Below are 19,917 nucleotides of genomic sequence, written 5' to 3'. Positions count from 1 at the left end.
ATACTAGGTAAAGAAAAAATGCAATACTCACCTCCCAGCCGGCGTCTGTGTCCCCAGCGCGATGGTATCCCCGGCAGTACGGCAAGCTGCTTGAGAATTCCCCCCGCTGTCATCTCCCTGTTCGGCTTTGAATTTTCCCACCGTCAGCGCTGTGTAGGTAAGTGCTGTGATTGGATCGAGCGTTGGCCAATCAAATCTGGCGCTTGATCCAATCACATCACTTACCTACACAGCGCTGACGGCGGCGGAATTCAAAGCCGAGCAGGGAGATGACAGCGGGGAGGATTCTCAAGCAACTTGCTGCACCGCCGGGGAGACCATTGCGTCGGGGACACAGATGCAAGCTGGGAGGCGAGTATTGCAGGTTTTTTATTGTTGTTTTTTTTTACCTCACTCTAAGCCGAGGGGGGCTTTTTCAGCATTACAAAATGTGCTGAAAAACTAGGCTTATACTTGAGTATATATGGTATATATTTTTATTTTATTCTGTAATTTTTGTTTTACTTATTTATGTAATTATTTATTTTACTATCTGTGTCCCCCATGACGTCATATAAGACTTCTGAGGGACATTCATATAGTTTGTTTGGTTTTTTTTTTGTCATTTTTTTTTATTGTAGTTGAGGCAGCCATAGGAGCCCCAGTTACAGGGGAAAACATCGACTGTAGTGACAATAGTCACTGGCAGAGCTAATCGGGCTCTGCTGTGCCAGGGGATCCAGGCAGTCATGTGACTGCTGGCTCGCGTAGTAGAAGAAACACTTCGACTTTCACTCTGTGGCACATAGCGCTCATTGAGTGTAACTAACAGCTGACAACCCGTCCTGCTTCTGATTTATTGCAGTAGCAGGAGCTTTTAATACCCTACCATATTTTTTACTTAAGGCTGAGATTGAAGCCTGGGACCAAGCGCTGTAAATTTACTGTGCTTGGTCCTGAATGGGTAAAAAAAAACACGGCACATTTACTAATGCAAAATTTTAAAATGCAAACTAATAATCCAATTAGGCTTTGCTTTACTGTAATTGCAAACTAGTTGATGATGTTTTATAAGAAATATTTGCTGAAATCTGATTGATTTGTCTGTTCTTATATTATATTACATTTTAATTTGTTGACTTGTGCCGTCCCCAGTTCTATTTGAAAAATAAAATCGGTGTTCTTTCTTACAGAACATTTGAAATGTGGACTTATTATTCTCAATCAACCCCTGAACAAAAGTCTTTTAGATCAACTCTGGAGCAAAGGTACTTCACTAACTGTTCATGTAGGCCTCATGCGATACTTAAAGGGAAGGTGTCATTTGAAAATTACCTATTGGTTAAATCAAGCTTTAATGTTAAACTTATATTTTAATAATTAACGGTGGTGGTTTTTTTCAATTTCCCATGTCACTACCTATACTGAAAATATCAGGAAATCTTGTACTGTTGACGTGTTGTATAAGTAAATGGGTTTTCCAGAGAAAATACTATTGATATCTCATCCTCAAGATGGGTCATCAATAGTTGATCGGCAGGGGTCTGCCGCTCGGGACCCTGGCCAATCAGCTGATTATGCGCCCTCTGGAGGGTAGGAGGAGAAGCTGCAGCTCTATGTAGTGGCCGGCGCTTGTAATTGCATGATGGGTTTTCATTGAAATCAATGGGAGCCGCACCTACAGTTACAAGAGCTGGCCACTACACGGATAGGAACAGCGGCTTCCTCTTCAATCCCAGTGATTTTCAGCTCTCACAGCATGTGCACAGTCAGCTGATCAGTCGGGATCCCGAGCAGCATACCCCAGCCGATCAACTATTGATTACCTCTCCTGAGGATACATCATCAATAATATTTTCTCCTAGAAAACCCCTTTAAGTTCTTTTATATTAAATATATTTTGAAGAAGTTTTGGTGTGTTTTTTTTTATTTTCTTTCATTTTAAATGTCCACAATTTATAATTAAAAAAAAAAAATCCTAAAATCCTTCAGTTTTCACACTGGCCACTGAGTCTCATAATAGCTTGACAGATCCCGTCCTGCAAATATGACTTCTCAGCAGTTATCTCCTTGCTATTACAGGCAGGATAACAATGAAAGATATATAATACTTACACTCCTATACATACACAGGATTCGCTGTACATTGGATTCCCATAGAAGTCAATGAGTCATCTCCAGACTACTTTTCTATGATGTTTGCGACTGCTGTAAAACATATCTCAGAATATTGTTAACAGTTCACAGAAGATGGCCAATCCCATAATTTTGAATGAAAAATGTACAATCAAAGTAAAAATCAATTAGAATAAAAAATAATATCCGTACCTGGTCTTAAAGGGAGCCTATCGGCAGATTTATGCTGCTTGAGCCACGAACAGCCTGAAAACCCAACAGGCACTCACGTTACGGACAGCTGTGTGTTACTTTTAAACGCTGTGGCTTTTCATAGAAAACCTAGTTTACAAAACAACCGGGAGTGGAGTCATTGGGCGGCTCTCTGACAGCTTCTCCTAGCTCAGTTTGACTAGATTGACAAGTCTTTCTGTACACGCAAATAGGGAGACACTTTTCAATTTAGGCGAGCTGGGAGAAGCCGGTGGAGATCTACCCTGATGACTCTTCTGCCTGTTTCTAGATACTTTTTATAGGGTTGTCCAGTTGTAAACTAGTGATTACCTATCCTTAGTTAGGTCATCAATAGTAGACTGCCGAGGGTCTGTCTGCAGGGACCCCCACCTATCAGCTCTTCTCTGGACCGGTGTGCTCACGTACTGCGCTGATTTCTCCTGGAAGCAACATTATTAATGCAATGGTCATGCTTTGTTTGCAGAAAAAAAGTTCCCATTGAAATGAATGGGAATTTTGCCTGCAGTACCACGTCTGACCACTACAGTAAGTGCAGAGCTCAGTGCAAAAGCAAAACAGCCCAGCAAACAAATGATCAGATGATGGACCTTCTCCAATCTAGGCCTTCACTAGTTTATAAATGGATAATCCCCTTAAATGGGTTTCTCTGAAATACTTCAGCATTTTAGAGTAAAATGCAGTTTTCTGTCATTTGTCAGTTGGGATTTCATGCGGCCTATACTTCACACAGCATAAATCTCCTGGCAAGGTCCCTTAAATAGGTAAAACATATGGGTGATGCGTTCCCTTTATAACCACCTGAAATCACTGGAGCAGGAGGAACACCAGGTGGTCAACTTGAATTTGTCACTGTAGGGTTCAGAACTAAAATATAACTTTTATTAATTCTTTATAAAAAAGAACTTGATAAACAAGTCTCGAAAAAGACACACAGACAACTAAAAGAAAGTACTCCTTTAACTAGGTTCCCAGAATTACTGTATATAACGGAATGGCCGTATTCCGGGATAGAAAATTTAAAGCTAGACAGCTTTAAAAGGAGTAGACCATAGAAGGTTCAAAACAATCAGCAATTTGCTACAAAAATACGTAGTGTAGCTATAACCGTTTATTCAAAGGGTCAACCTAGCTAGTGTGTTCGGAAGTTTTTCAGAACACCAAACACCTTGAGAAGTCTCTGTAGCCCTCCAATCAAGGGGTTAACTCGGTGATTGGGTTCAGAAATTTTTAGGAAACTTCAAACGTTACCCCAGCCTGGTTTAGTGCACAGGGGTATAAATAAATCCCTATAGGTTGCACTCCAGTAAAGACTGAAGGGTACTCTCAGCAGAAAAAAGAGAAAAGAGAAGATCCAATCTTCCCAGATCTAGTCCACTGGATATAGATGAATCCCTATGTGGCTATATCTGATGGAGAAAAGACCATCGGTAACCAAGAACATATTCCAAAATTGATTAGTTCCAATCCAAACAAGGAGGGAAAAGAATAATCCATCAATTTATATGGAATAGTCTTAAGACATCGTTTTTTAAGAAAAATTACGCGGTTCGACGCGTTTCTGCTACAGTTAAAGTAGCGTCATCAGGAACCTAATTCCATGTCTGGACGTCAAGAATTCAGTACATAGCGTCCTTAAACTGCTCAACAAAAGTTAAATTGTAGCGGAAGTTATAAAGTTGAAAGGAGAGGCAGACAATGCTAGCATTCTAAGGGTTAAGTATACCCCAGAGATTCCCCCCTAAATAGCAATAGGAACGAGAAAAGGTAGCAGCACCAGCCCTTGTGGTAGGCTGGCGGTGCTACCTTTTCTCGTTCCTATGACGCTACTTTAACAGTAGCAGAAATGTGTCGAACCACGTAATTTTTCTTAAAAAAAAATGTCTTAAGACTATTCCATATAAATTGATGGATTATCCTTTTCCCTCCTTGTTTGGATTGGAACTAATCAATTTTGGAATATGTTCTTGGTTACCGATGGTCTTTTCTCCATCAGATATAGCCACATAGGGATTCATCTATATCCAGTGGACTAGATCTGGGAAGATTGGATCTTCTCTTTTCTCTTTTTTTCTGCTGAGAGTACCCTTCAGTCTTTACTGGAGTGCAACCTATAGGGATTTATTTATACCCCTGTGCACTAAACCAGGCTGGGGTAACGTTTGAAGTTTCCTAAAAATTTCTGAACCCAATCACCGAGTTAACCCCTTGATTGGAGGGCTACGGAGACTTCTCAAGGTGTTTGGTGTTCTGAAAAACTTCCGAACGCACTAGCTAGGTTGACCCTTTGAATAAACGGTTATAGCTACACTACGGTACATATTTTTGTAGCAAATTGCTGATTGTTTTGAACCTTCTATGGTCTACTCCTTTTAAAGCTGTATAGCTTTAAATTTTCTATCCCGGAATACGGCCATTCCGTTATATACAGTAATTCTGGGAACCTAGTTAAAGGAGTACTTTCTCTTAGTTGTCTGTGTGTCTTTTTCGAGACTTGTTTATCAAGTTCTTTTTTATAAAGATTTAATAAAAGTTATATTTTAGTTCTGAACCCTACTTTATAACCACCTGGAGTGATTACAATGTGTAGTATGTATTATATAGGACTCTAGCTGTTCCAGCATAGCACAGCAGAAAAATAATGAATGATCTCTAATGCAATTTGGCTGCAAGAACTTGAGGCTACATTTAGAGTGCTCTGCTAATTGATCTTGTACAAATTCCATCTATTTGTCAAATATTCCTTTCTAAGTTTTACTTGGCATTGCACAATTTGCAGTGTTGGGACTAGTGGATATTTATCCCCCGTATCATCCATAATGAAAAATGAAATAATGTAAAATGAACTATTATTCCTTAACCCCTTAATGCTACAGGGCATACACTTACGTCCTGGAGGTTCAGGGTTTGTATGCATGGGAATCGGGGGTCGATCCTGCTCCGTACAATGTTGGTGCTGGCTGTTTCTTACAGCTGACACCAGCTTGCAACCACTCTGATCAGCAGCCCTTTAAATACCCCAATCTATGTTCAGAGGTCCTGAACGCCCCCCCCCCCAACTTGTAATGAGAATGCAAGGTGCTTTTTAGTTGCCATGGTGGCCTAGGACCTTCTAAATAGCCCCCAAGGCTGCTATTGCAGATTGCCTATTAAGCTCTGCCTGTTCTGTAGCTTGGTAGATTGTCGGATCGCGGTATAATGTAATACTATGATATTACATCATACTGCAGGAGTGATCAAAGCATTCCAATTCTTATCTAAAAGAGAATCTGAAAAAAGTTTTATTAGTTATTTAAAAAAAAAACTCAGAAGTTAATAAAAGTTTAAAAAGAAACCCGTTCGGCATATTTATAATATATATAGCCATATTTGGCATTGCTGCATCCATAAAAGTCCAATCTGTCAAAGTAACTCATTATTTATCCAACACAATAAGCGTCATCATAGAAAAAGAACAGCGCTAGAATTTCACTTTTTTGGTCACCTTGTCTCCCAGAAAAAATGTTAGAAAAAGCAATCAAAATGTTGTATGCACGCTAAAATGGTACCAATAAAAACTACATGACGTCCAACAAAAAAAGGGAACCCTCGTACAACTCGGTGATGGAAAAATGAAAAATTTATGGCTGTCAGAAGTTAATGTAAATGAAAAAAAAAATCTTTGGAAAAATTTAAGGTAGTACCGCAAATAAAAAACTCTATCCATTTGGTTTCGTAGTATTCGTACTGACCCATAAAATATAGTTATTGTGTTATTTAGCTGCAGTTTGTTCGCTGTAGAATCGAGACCCTCACAAAGATGACAGCGTTTTATATTTAAATCAGCTACGTTGACTGACTAATAAAAGAGAGATTTTTTTTAAAGTAGGAAGGAAAAAACGAAATGGAGGGAAAAAAATAAAGGGCCGCGTCCTTAAGCGGTTAAAGGAGTTGCATAATCATAGACATTGGTGGCATATCACTAGGATTTGCCACCAATGTGTGAATGGCAGGCATCTGATCATTGTGACCCTCCATTACTAGAAAGAAGTAGTAGTGGATATAGGAAAATGCCATCTTCTGTTTGCTCCACTCATCGTCAGAAGCCAATTAGCCCTTTTGGGGAAAACAATTCCTTCCTGACTCCTTAATGGCAGTCAGAATAATCCCTGGCTCAATGTTTTGAAAGTCCCTACCTGACTCCAAGATCAACAACCCCACTGGTTATTTAGTGCCTACAGGCCGCCTGCACACAGGCGGAAATCCCGCGGCGGGATTTCCCGCGGGATTTCCGCCGCTGAAAGTCTGCATAGGAGTGCATTACAATACGCACTCCTATGCAGACGGCCGCGCGAAATCTCGCGCGGCAAACAAACCGCGGCATGTCCTATTTTTGTGCAGGGCTCGCACTCACCTGGCCGCCGACTACGGTCTGCGCATGCGCCGGCTGCGTGGCAGCCGGGACATGAAAGAGCCGGGGCCGCCAGGCGCAGGTGAGTACGCGCTCGTCACTGCAGGCTCTCTGGTCGGGTCCCGCGGCGAGAATTCGTCTACAGGCGGCCTAATTCTGTAATATCATAGCGCTCTAGAAAGACATCTAGTCCCCTCTTAAACTCCTCTATGGATTCTGCCATCACCTCGTCCTCAGGCAGAGAGTTCCACAGTCTCACTGCTCTTACAGTAAAGACCCCCATTCTGTGTTGGTGATGAAACCTGCTTTCTTCTAGACGTAGCAGATGCCCTCTCATTACCGTCGCAGTCCTGGGTATAAACAGATCATGGGACAGACCCCTGTATTGTCCCCTCCTGTATTTATACATAGTTATTTGATCACCTCTTAGCCGTCTTTTTTCCAGGGTGAATAATCCTAATTTTCATAATCTCTCTGGGTATTCCAGTCCTCTCATTCCATTTATTAATTTAGTTGCCCTTCTCTGAACCCCCTCGAGCACTGTAACATCTTTCCTGAGCGCCGGTGACCAGAACTGTACACAGTATTCCATGTGAGGCCTGACAAGTGCCTTATATAGTGGGAGAATAATGTTCTCGTCGCTCGCCCCTATGCCTCTTTTAATGCACCCCAAGACCTTATTTGCTTTTGCAGCAGCTGACTGGCATTGGTTGCTCCAGTTAAATCTACAATCCACTAGTACCCCCAGGTCTTTTTCCCTAGCAGTACCCCATTTCGTGTATATTGGTGGCATCCGTTTCTCCTGCCCATGTGCAGAACCTTACATTTATCAACATTGAACTTCATTTGCCATTTTCCTGCCCAAGCCCCCGGCTTATTTAGGTCCTTTTGTAGCCGCACATTGTCTTCCGCTGTATTAATTGTCTTATATAATTTTGTATCATCTGAAAATATTGATATTTTACTCTGCAGTCCCTCTGTCAGGTCGGTGATAAATATATTAAACAGAATGGGGCCTAGTACTGAGCCCTGTGGCACCCCATTAGCAACAAAGGCCCAATTAGAGTACGAACCATTTATTACCCCCCTCTGCTTTCCATCTCCGAGCCATGAACGGTTATGGATTGTATCAGTCACAGCTGCCAAATTCTGAACAACCCATTTAATTTGTCATCAAAATAACCCCTGTATTTACAGGTACAATATATATAATGTATGTAGAACTTTATTGCTCATAACATTTGCATAAACACTTTTTCTTACAAAAGATGTCAAGGAAACCAATCAGATCACATATTTCATTTTCATATATGCCCTAACAAAATGGTGTTTGGAAATGTGATTGTTTGCTTATATAGGTTTTATGCATGAGGCTCATTTTAGCCATAATGCGCAGTATTATTTATATGTACGTTAATCCTTATCACATCACAGTTATTAAAATTCATGGAGTAGGTATATGAGACAAATGTTACAGTCTGAGCAACCTACCTAATTAATCTTTTGCGGAATCCTTCTTCGGCGCATGTTCTTGACTATTCTCACACTGTGCTATATACACTGTAGTATGAAAGTAGAGATCTGTCAGTTATTACCTAAAGCTGTAATGTGTTCTGAACTAAATATACACAAGATACAGGGCGTGAACAAAAATAGGGTAAACACCGTACGAAATACATGGGATTTGAATCATTAGCTCTGGGCTGCCCTTTTGACCCCTGCTTGGCTGAGAGTTTTTCTGCCAAATTTGTGTTTACTGCACCTCTTGCCCAGCTCTGGGTGGTTTTGGGAGCCGGCTGGTAACAGCAGCTGAGTGGCTCAAACCCCTGACCAATGGAACCTTGTTGCTCGGGAAGATGTTAACTTCTATCTAACAGCATCTGTGTCATATTACCTCCACTTAAAAATGGTCTCTACATGTCTTATTGAAATATGGTTTATAATCCCATGTAACTTAAGGCTTGCATTTCATACAATGTTTCTATACTTTTGTCCACCCCTTGTAGGGGTAAAGACTGGGAAGTTTGAAGAAAAAAAAAGGCACTGAGGGAAAAATTGGAAATTTGGACCCACATATATCAGTATTATTGGCTTATTTGATACATTTCTTTTTTTTTAAATTTATTTTGTAAAAAGGTATCAAATGATGTATTATAACTTGTAGTGTTGTGGTTCTCTTGGTTTAGTTTTGTGGCTTACATTTACACCAACACAGATGTGACTTTTTGGAGACTTTTTAAAAAATCCCACTTATCGCTAAAATATAACCCTGCCCATAATCACACCCACTTGGTTAGCATTAATCATAAAGTGGAGTCTGTGGCACAAACGTTACTCATAGAATGGTAGATTTGGAAGGGACCTTCGGGGTCATCAGGTCCAACCCCCTGCTCAGTGCAGGATTCACTAAAACATCCCAGACAGATATTTGTCTAGCCTCTGTTTGAAGACTTCCATTGAAGGAGAACTCGCCACCTCCCATGGCAGCCTGTTCCACTCATTCATCCCCCTCACTTTACTACTTAAAGGATGCTCTGGATAGGTGATAAATGTCAATTGTGGAGAAAGCCCCCTTAATAAATTAGTATAATGCAATTATGTCAACTGAAAATGTTCCAATCAAGTGGTGCGTAGAGGTCGATACGTCTGTTGTGGTCATTGTGCTCCTATAGAGGTTAATTATGTACTTGGTTATGCATTGTAATGGATGCATTATAAACTGCAAGCCATCCGGAGTGTTTCACAGTAAGAGAAACTGTAATGGGGAAGCAGAAGTACAATAAATCAAATGAATGTAATGAGCAAATAAACATTCCACTGTTGTTGTAGTTTAAATAGAGCAAATTCACTTTTATGAGGAGTTATCATTCTACATGTATAGACCACTTTCTCACAGCATAAAGGCCAAGACGTTATGTAAAATCCTTATTAATCTTGATTTGTGCCAAAGGGCATGCATCACAATACACAATGGTGGGCGTATGCGCTTCCACGCAGTGCAGGAATTGCGAAGTGTGAAGGTTGCACAGTCTTCAACTTTTTCCATTGGCCAAAAAAGTTCATCTATAAATAATTATTTATCATGCAAAGAGAAATAAATCATCTTGTGGTTCATATTTTAAACAATGCATCTTTTCCAGAAGGACGTTGCTAACCACTGAATTTGTCACTGTCCGCGGGCCTCTGAGAAAACCCATTATTCATTAAGTGTAAGAAAGAACACTCAACTCCGATTATTAATTAAACACTAAATATAGTATATTGTCACCAGACAGATGCGCAATGTATTGCAGATGTTTAAAAGATGTTTTTAACCCCTTAATGATGCAATATGCACCATTACAGCAGGTATTGAGGAGCTTTATACTATAGTGCCGTAGAATTAGTAATGCATGGTTGTCCCCTGGAGCTGGTGTGCAGCCGTCTAATAACAGCTTAATTCACGCTCTAGCATCCGGTATCCAAGGAACCTCTTACCCTCGTAATGTAACTCTTTGATCACCATGGCCAATAGTGCCAGTGGAAAGATCAAAACATTTGCCCTCCTGGTGGCATGATTTATCACTGGAAAAAAACCTGTACCTTGAAACGATCCCATGGTTGTCTGTACTCTCAGCCTGTTGCAAGGGCACACAAACTATTGCCCCATAACAACATATGGCATAATAACACAAAATTATAGTTCAAATAAACATAAATAAAACCTATGCATGCTTTGTAAAAAAAAATAAAAATCAGGCACCTAAAAGTTGTTGTTTTACTACAAAACTCAGTGTGCAGTTCCATCTCAGGCAGCTATACAAATTAGAGTTGTGGTGGGATTCGACGAGTCGTTTTCCCACCTGAGACCGTAAAAGTCTCTGAGGTTACTTGTATGTATTTGATCTCCTTTTCCGCTTGTATAGAGCTTGTTGACCACTAGAAATGCCTTTATGATGCAATCGAAGAGATTTCGCCCAACCAACAGAGTTTGAAAGGGGGTGTATTATTGAAATGCGAGAGCTGGATGGTTGTGTCGACAAGTTACCCGCCACAAGGACTGTACTGACTCGACTGTTAGAAAGTGTTGGATGCGTGAGGGCACACACACAGGGCAGATGGGCTCAGGGCTCCCTTGATAGACCACCAGTAGAGAGTCTAATTGTCCGACAAGCACGACCAGCTCCACTTGTTTCATTGTCCACAATCCAGAGACAGGTGGCACCGTCGGTACAATCCCAGGTGTCTGCCGAAACCATTTCCAGACACATGGCTGAAGGACATTTGGTCTCACGGTGCCAATTACTTGTATTGCCTTTGACACGTACTCAACCACAGTTACCTCCGTTTGTTGTGGTGTTGTGAACAATGAAACTGGACTGCTATGAAGTGTAACCGGGTTGGCTTCAGCAAAAAATCCAGGTTTAGTTTGGGCATTAACAATGGCTATGTTCATGCCTGGTAACCTAAGGCTGAGCGCCTCAATTATGACTTTGCTAGGGGGCCATTGTATACAACAGCCGGTAACCCCTAGTAGTGGTACGAGGGACAATGACAGCTCAGCAATATGTTCAGGACATCCAGCAGCCATATGTGTTTCTTTCATGGCTGGGCTTCCAAAAGGCAGCAGGATAATACTTGGCCACACACACAAGGGTGTCACAGGAGCCCCCACAACATTGTCACACTTACGTGGCAGCCCGGTTGCTGGATTTATCGCTAATAGAACATGTATGGGACCATCTGGGTTGCCAACTTTAACAGCCTATGGGTTTGCATAATCTAGAGGCTCAGTTACAGCAAATGTGGAGTGATATACCACAGAATACCATGTGGAAACTGTATGCCTCCATACCTGCCTATATCACATCTTGTATCCAAGCTAGAGGTGGTACACAGGGTTCTAGAGCCTTCATGCCAACTTGTATCACATTTGTATTCAAGCTAGAGGTGGTCCAACAGGGTACTAGAGCCTCAACCCATCAGCAAGTTATTACCTAACCTGTGCCGAATCAAAAATGAAATCAATTTACTGCATTGTAAAGACCTTAAAGGGGTTGTCCCGCGCCGAAACGGGTTTTTTTTTTTTCAACCCCCCCCCCGGTCGGCGCGAGACAACCCCGATGCAGGGAGGTAAAGAAAGCTTACCGGAGCGCTTACCTTAATCCCCGCGCTCCGGTGACTTCAATACTTACCGCTGAAGATGGCCGCCGGGATCCTCTGTCTCCGTGGACCGCAGCTCTTCTGTGCGGTCCATTGCCGATTCCAGCCTCCTGATTGGCTGGAATCGGCACGTGATGGGGCGGAGCTACACGGAGCCTGCATTCTGCACGAGCGGCTCCATAGAAGACAGGAGAAGACCCGGACTGCGCAAGCGCGGCTAATTTGGCCATCGGAGGGCGAAAATTAGTCGGCACCATGGAGACGAGGACGCCAGCAACGGAGCAGGTAAGTATAAAACTTTTTATAACTTCTGTATGGCTCATAATTAATGCACAATGTATATTACAAAGTGCATTAATATAGCCATACAGAAGTGTATAGACCCACTTGCTGCCGCGGGACAACCCCTTTAACATGTTTGGTCATTAAGGTGTTAAAGGAACTCCGAAAGCAGCAACTGAGTGTTGCAGACTATTTAAAACAATCAGGAGTGTACCTTCGGCCTGAGCTGCTCATTCATCTACAGACACTATGTGACAGATTCATGTTTGCACTACTAGGAAATTTGTTTGTAGAATTGTAGACACATAGGACTACATTAGAGCTGCATACACAAAAGTTAGGATGTTTCTAATCAGGACAATTATTTTAGAGGCACTGGAGCAACAATAAATTGGTTACAATGGTGGACGTACTCTCTAAAGCACATGTATAAATACATGTATGTGTAGGCACACATACAGGGTGAGGCAAAAGTCTGGACACACCCTTTTAACTGGTGTAATAATGAGAAAATTGATTTCAGTGTGTTAAAGTATTATTTTGTAGCAAGGCTGTATTGTTGGTGGAGGAAACTTTTGGCAGACATTTTGAATTCAGCTCAAAGGGGAAGGGGGTCATGTGATATACCAGCCTTAGCTAGAATTTATTTAGAAGCACACTGGAGGTATCAGTTTTCCTGTTTTTACTTTTTAGGAGTTAAGTGTGGGCAAAGTTTTTACAAAGTGCTGTACACAAAATGTTCTGTGTCCAACATTCTGACAGATGCACATGGCTGAATGTTTAATCCACTCTTTGTAAACACACCGAAAAACTGCAGGTAATATTTCTCCTCAGCACTGTAGAATTCACAGTTTAAGGTGAACCATATATCAGATTTTTCCCACATACACAAGGGACTTTAAATAGTCCTAGATATAAAAGTCCAAAGATGTTAAGTCTGGCGACTTTGGTGGCCATTCTACCGGATCACTATGCCCAATCGAGCGCCCAGGAAATTGCACATCCAACCATCTGCCTAAGGCCGCCTGCAGACGGCCGGGTCGGATCCGGCTACGAGAATTCTCGCAGCGGGACCCAACCCGAGCGTCTGCAGAGAGCAGCGTGGCACTCACCTCCTTCCGCGGCTCCGGCTCTTTGATGTACCGGCTGCCGGGCATGCGCAGACCGGAGCCGGCGACTGGGGAGTGAGATTTCTGTGTGGGGCTCGCAGAGTCCCGGACAAAAATTGAGCATGCCGCGATTTGTTTGCCGCGCGAGATTTCGCGCGGCCAGATCGCGGTCGTCTGCCTAGGATTGCATTTGTTAACGCAATCATATGGCAGCTTCCACGGGCGGAAATTCTGCGGGAAATCCCGCCGCGGAATTTCCGCCCATCTGCAGGCAGCCTAAAGCTACAGCAAAGTGTGGAGGTGCGACAATCCTGTTGAAAGTAACATGGGAACTCGGTGTTCTCATTGAGCATAGATGGGAACACGGTATCCTGTGACATCTGGAGGGACTTCTCACTGTTATTTGTAAACAGCAGGTAACATTTTAACAAAAAAAATTTGCATATTTGTGAATTGCAGCGCTTGATTTATACTGTCTTGCAAGGAGCCTAAATTATCCTGACTTTTCTGTTGGATTTGGCCCGACTGTCATATTTCTCTTATTTATTAATAATTGAATACTTACAACTAGTCACCGTAGGTTTGTTCTTGTAATTCATTATGATGCAGCAGAATGCACTGAATTTAAAACATGCTGCAACTAACGATTTATCATATTAATGTGTCTGAGGCATTTTTTATTCTGTTTAATGAAGTGAGTTTACTGATTCAAGTAATTTAAATAAAAAGTTCAAACTCCAGTCCTCATGTCATAATAAATAACACGGACAGCGACATCTATACTTGTGAGAGAGGAACAAGCGCAGCAGGACAACTTATAATAAAGTATGCCCCAAAGTATCAACCTGCCATAGCCGAAATTCTTCACCGAACACACCTTTAAGCCGGTTTCACACTGGGGATGAAATCGCACCATTTTTGCGCAACGCGAGAGTGCGTGACAATGCAGAATTATGAAACCTATGCTTTTCAGTGGTTTCCTTCACATTTGCGATGTTTTCACTCATGCAATGATGCATGAGGAAAAAAAATAAGCTGCCGGCCCTATCTTTCTGCATTTTGCTTTTTTTTCATCGCTCACGTTTCCCTATGGGGCCTTCGTTTTTTCGCAGCACAGCGCACGAACTTGCAATTTTCGTGCAATGCGTTTTTAACATTGGAAACTGTATTGTCTCTCTTGCAAGAAAAACGCAAGCGGCAGCGATGTTTTTGCGAGAAAAAGCAGCGCTCATGCTCGGACATCACATGGCAAAATTGCGATATTGACACGATTTTCTCATAGCGATATCACGATCACCTGTGTGAAAGTAGCCTTATGGTGCCTTCACACTGGCGAGCAAATCTTACAAGATTTGTGTGTTGCAATGCTTTACAGGAAAAAAATCGCAGCATGTCCTATCTTTTTGTGGGATCTCCCATTGCTTTCACTGGGGTCGGCGGCAGCAGCCCCGGCTCTATTAAAAGCAATGGGGGATACGCGATCCTCTGCCGCGGCGGTGACAGTGAGTGCAAAAGGGCTTTTTTGGAGTAAAAATCATGCGTTCTGCTTCTGTTATACTGCTTAGCCCTGTGGAAGTGGATTAGATAGGATTTTTAGGTGACAGGTTCCCTTTAAACTTGTAAATGAACATGCAGTGAGGATTTTACATTTCTAGTACATCGATTTTGCTGTGGATTTTCTCTGTGGATTTCATCCTTTGCAATGCAAAAGTTGAAATCTTCAGAAAATCTGCAACATTTGTTGCTATTTTTACCAATGTGCTTTTCTGAGCAGATTTGTTGTGGAAAATCCATAGCAAATCTGCCTTGAGGAAAAACCTACTAAGGCCACTCTCACACATCCGTTTTTTACCATGATTAGCATGGCGTTTTGAACCCTGCAGTATAACGGTCCCATTGTTTTCAGTGGGGCCTCACAGACCGTTTTCTAACGTGTGAATTTTGAGCGCTGTCTGCTCTATTTTACCACGTTTTAGCGCACCTCATCTCCCATCACAATAAAAAAAAGTTAAATTCCGGTGTTTTGCTGGTCGCATGTGTGAGAGTGGCCTTAGGGTGTGTCCATACATTGCTGATTATGGATTTTGCGGCAGATTTAGTTGCAGACCTGCAACAAATTTAGGTTTTTCAATTTGAACTCAATTAAAATAGTGAAACCTGCTGCAGATCTGAAACAAAATCTGAAACAAAATCCGCAGCGAATCATCAGCAACATGTGAACGTACTCTAAAAAGTGTTTGCAAAAAGTTGTGCAGAAATCGTGAATAAGCAAAATGTACAAACACCAAGTGATGTAACGAATGAGAAAAATCAGACATCAGATTTATGTAATTGTTAAATTTATTTGAATTTAGTAAAGCTCCATTTGGATGGGACGAATGTCGGGTAAGCGATGCCCGACACTCGTCCCGCACATACTAGCTTCCGTGTTGCTGCACAGGAGCTAGTATTACTGGCTCACAGTGGGGCGGCTGCAGGAGATTTCTCTCCTCGCTCCTCCCCGCCCTCTCTATTGGCTTAACATAGCAGCCGTTCAATACTGAAGGTCTGCTATTTAACCTGGACGATGAGCTGATCGCTTAGTGTAAATAGCGGCCGTTCATTATTTAACGGCCGCTGTGTTAAGTCGATGGAGAGGGGCAGGGGAGAGCGAGGAAAGAAATCTCCTGCAGCCTCTCCCGCCCCCCTGCTGGCCGCTCTGTGAGAGAGCCAGCTATACTAGCTCTCATGCAATAGCATGGGAGCAAGAGTATGCGGGGACGAGTGTTGGGCATCGTTTGTCTGACATTTGTCCCATCTAAATGGAGCTTTACAGGAAGATTTGTAGTCTAAGAAATAGTAATAATAATTATCTTTATTTATATAGCGCCAACATATTCTGCAGCGCTTACAAAAACAGGGGGATACAGAATGATAAAAGTACAAAAATAAAAAACCATGGTTGCATGTAATAATCAATTGATGGAAACACTAGGGGTAAAACCAGGAGAGAGCCGTGTCCTTTAGGCTGATGAAGCAAAGCATACTGAGGAGTTTGTGGTCAACAGTGTCAAATGCTGCAGAGAGATCGAGGAGGATTAGTAGGGAATAGTTGCCCCTCAATTTGGCTGTCAGGAGGTCATTTGACACCTTTTGTAAGGGCGGTTTCTGTTGAGTGTAGGGGGAGGAAGCCGGACTGTAGGGGGTCGAGAAGAGAGTTAAATAGATAGCTTATAAGGCAGGAGTAAACCAGGCGTTCTAGTAGTTTGGAGATGAAGGGGAGGTTTCCGATGGGTCATTAGTTGGCAGCATCCGTCAAGTCAAAAGTCAGTTTCTTTAGTAGTGGGGATATGATGGCATATTCAGAAGAGGAGGTAAAAATGCCAGAGGTCAGAGAGAGGTTGAATATAGTGGTGAGATGGGAGATAGCCACTGGGGAAAGGGACCGGAGGAGGTGTGAGGGGACAGGGTCGCTAGTGCAGGTGGTGGGGCGAGCAGAGAAGAGCAATCTGGAGACTTCTTCGTCTGATGTTGGTCTCAGTACAGAGAGTGAGCAGGAGCTAGATGCAGTACTGATGAGACAAGGGTTGGGGCTAGTCTGGAATTGGGAGGTTAGTTCCTGCTGGATGTTGTTGATTTTCTTTTTGAAGGAAGTAGCCAACTCCTTAGCACCGATATCCGTCACTGGGGGCTGCGGCTTAGGGCTGAGAAGGGAGTGAAAAGTATCTAGGAGTCATTTAGTGTTGTGAGATAGTGAGGATACGAGAGAGGTGAAGTAGACTTGTTTGGCATGGTGGAGGGCTAGGTTGTAGGTTCGGAGCATGAATTTGTAGTGGAGAAAGTGTGTAGACTTTTGTGACTTTCTCCAGAGCCGCTCAACACACCCAGAGCACCGCCAAATGAAGCACGTTTGAGGCGTGAGTCAGGGTTGCTGAGGTCTGCATTGGATGGCTTGAGTCACAGGGGGTGCCGCTTCATCCAGGGCATGTATGAGAGTGGTGATGTAATGTGCGGCAGCCAGCTTGGGGCAGGAGAGAGATAGGGGACAGAGAACACTGTGGCAACTCTTTTGGGTGTGAAAGGCCTGAAGGTTCCTGTATGTGCGGTAGGTAGATGGATCTGGGGGGATGCTAGGGAGCTTGACAGAAAGAGAGGAGGTTATGGTCCAACAGAGGGAGACGGGAGTTAGTGAAGTGGGAAGCAGAGCAGAGACGGAGGAAAACCAGATCAAGAGAATTGCTATTCTTGTGAGTGGGAGAGGCTGTGAGTTGTGAGAGACCAACTTTATATAGCACCAACATATTCTGCAGCACTTTACACACCAGGAAAAACATACACAGAATAGGTCATAACATAAAGTAATATACTGTAACAGGGTAAGAGGAATGGTCTGGAGTGAAAGGTATGTGTCACAGAGGTTATTAGCCTCTGTGAGGTAGTCCGGTCTTCTTTCACTCCAGGCCAGATCTTACCACCTGTCCAGCCGGCCATTTAAGGAGACAGGTGGAAGGTAGAGGGAGGTGTGTGCCTGGGAGATACAGGCTGGAGTTACTCTGTGTCTTGCAGTAAGAGTAAAGAGGCGCTATGGACGAGGTGCTGCAAAGCTTCCAGCAGGACCCCTGGGGGATACGTCGGCCCTTGGACTAGAGCCTGAGAGAGTGAAGGCATAAGGACCAGCGGCGCTCTGGACATCCACAGGTCTGTGCACCTCTAAAGGACTTGTATGGTTCCCTCAGCTGAGGACTTACTTGCGTCACCAACAGACTGAGGAGGGTTAAACCTAAACAGACTTTTGTGTTGCTATCATTTTACTATTTATCTGGAGACCCAGTGATTTATGTTTCTGTTAAAGACTGTGTAAATAAACCTAAAGAAACGAAAAAGTGACAGTTTGGAGTGCTCTTTAACCCCCACTGTGCTACAATACCAATGCACATCTTGAACAAAAAGGGTGAGGGCCTGGCTCGCAAGAGCTTGCAGACTATAAGGAAGTATGCATATAGGGTACTATACATATATCCATACATGCATAAAGCTTTGTGAATGTATCAGCAGCTGTTTCTGTGTATAACCAGATGATTGGTGTAATAGGGTATATGGGAGGTGCAGTGGGATGAAGGGGGTCGGGTTTACAAGAAGTATGTATAAGCAGGGTAGATGGAGGAGCTTATAACAGGGAATATGGTAGGCCTCCCAAAAAAGATGAGTGCACAGAATGTAGATCCGCGCCACCACACAGAAATCCGAAATGACAAAATGGGGAGTTTTTTACTCACCTGGTGCAAAGCGGGATCCCCACGTTTGGGAAGATAACCCGCTTGCACCGATGATCCCCATTCACCTGTAGAACTATAGATGTTCCTTTATGCAGGATCCTCAGAAATCCTCAAACAAGGAGATGCAGCAGTAGGAAAAAACCCCAATGGGTATTACATCATACAGTGGGGGAAAGAACAATAAAGAACAAAGAAAACTCCTTCTGCGCTCTTACTTCGGGGTCTTGCGATCCAAAAAGGGAAACTACCAGGTCTCCGCAATATGCAGCAACAATATATTTAATTGTACAAATTGTACATAAAAGACATAAAAGGTTTTGCCATAAAGTCTTGCAACGCTTGAAAAAGGCACTGACAATAGTGCCGAAACGCGTTGCAAGACTTTTTATGGCAAAACCTTTTATGTCTTTTATGTACAATTTGTACAATTAAATATATTGCTGCATATTGCGGAGACCTGGTAGTTTCCCTTTTTGGATTGCAAGACCCCGAAGTAAGAGCGCAGAAGGAGTTTTTGTTTGTTCTTTATTAAAAAAGATGAGTGCATATCCAAGAAACACAGGGGAATGGGAGAGCCCGTCTTCCCCTATCTATTATTACTGTATATACCGGCGTATAAGGCGACGGGGCGTATAAGACGACCCCCCAACTGTCACCTTATACGCCGGTATACAGTGGAGAAAAAAAAAAAATTCATTACTCACCTCCCCCGGCGTTCTGTCGCGCTCCGGCAGGATGTCGCTCACTCCGGCAGGCTGTCGCTCGCTCCTCGTCCCCGGCGCAGCATAGCTTTCTGAATGCGGGGCTTGAAATCCCCGCTTCCAGAAAGCTAATACACACGCCGGCAGCCATGACATCATTGAATGGCTGTGATTGGCTAAAGCACACGTGGCTTCAGCCAATCACACTATTCAATGACATCATTGAATGGGTGTGATTGCTAACACGTGCGCCTTCAGCCAATCACAGCCATTCAATGCTGTCATGGCTGCCGGCGTGTGTATTAGCTTTCTGGAAGCGGGGATTTCAAGCCCCGCATTCAGAAAGCTATGCTGCGCCGGGGACGAGGAGCGAGCGACATCCTGCCGGACCGAGCGACATCCTGCCGGAGCGCGACAGAACGCCGGGGGAGGTGAGTAATGAATTTTTTTTTTTTTACACTTTTTTTTTTTTTGTATTACCGGCGCATAAGACGACCCCCGACTGCAGAGCAGATTTTTCGGGGTTTAAAAGTCGTCTTATACGCCGGTATATACGGTAACCACTTTAAATACTCTCCAGTCCTCCAATAGTACAAGAATTCTTTAGGCTGTTTTTACACTTCTAAGAAAATCATGTGAGATTTGTGCTTTCCAAGATGCACAAATCTCACATGAGTATGAACCCCATTCTT

The 19,917-nt window shown here is 43.0% G+C and overlaps 1 protein-coding gene across 5 annotated transcripts in view; it reads left to right on the top strand.

The window, feature by feature from the left end:
• The window catches only part of TPK1 (thiamin pyrophosphokinase 1), a 585,523-nt gene that overhangs the window by 100,749 nt on the left and 464,857 nt on the right, over positions 1-19,917 (top strand). For all 5 annotated transcript variants that reach the window (XM_066585416.1, XM_066585418.1, XM_066585413.1 and 2 more), the window contains exon 3: positions 1,173-1,247. In XM_066585416.1, the coding sequence (XP_066441513.1) occupies positions 1,173-1,247 (75 nt within the window). The remainder of the gene's footprint in view (positions 1-1,172; positions 1,248-19,917) is intronic.

Source organism: Eleutherodactylus coqui, chromosome 12 (genome assembly GCF_035609145.1).
Source record: "Eleutherodactylus coqui strain aEleCoq1 chromosome 12, aEleCoq1.hap1, whole genome shotgun sequence".
Classification (NCBI taxonomy): domain Eukaryota; kingdom Metazoa; phylum Chordata; class Amphibia; order Anura; family Eleutherodactylidae; genus Eleutherodactylus; species Eleutherodactylus coqui.
This window is presented reverse-complemented; position numbering and strand designations above follow the sequence as displayed.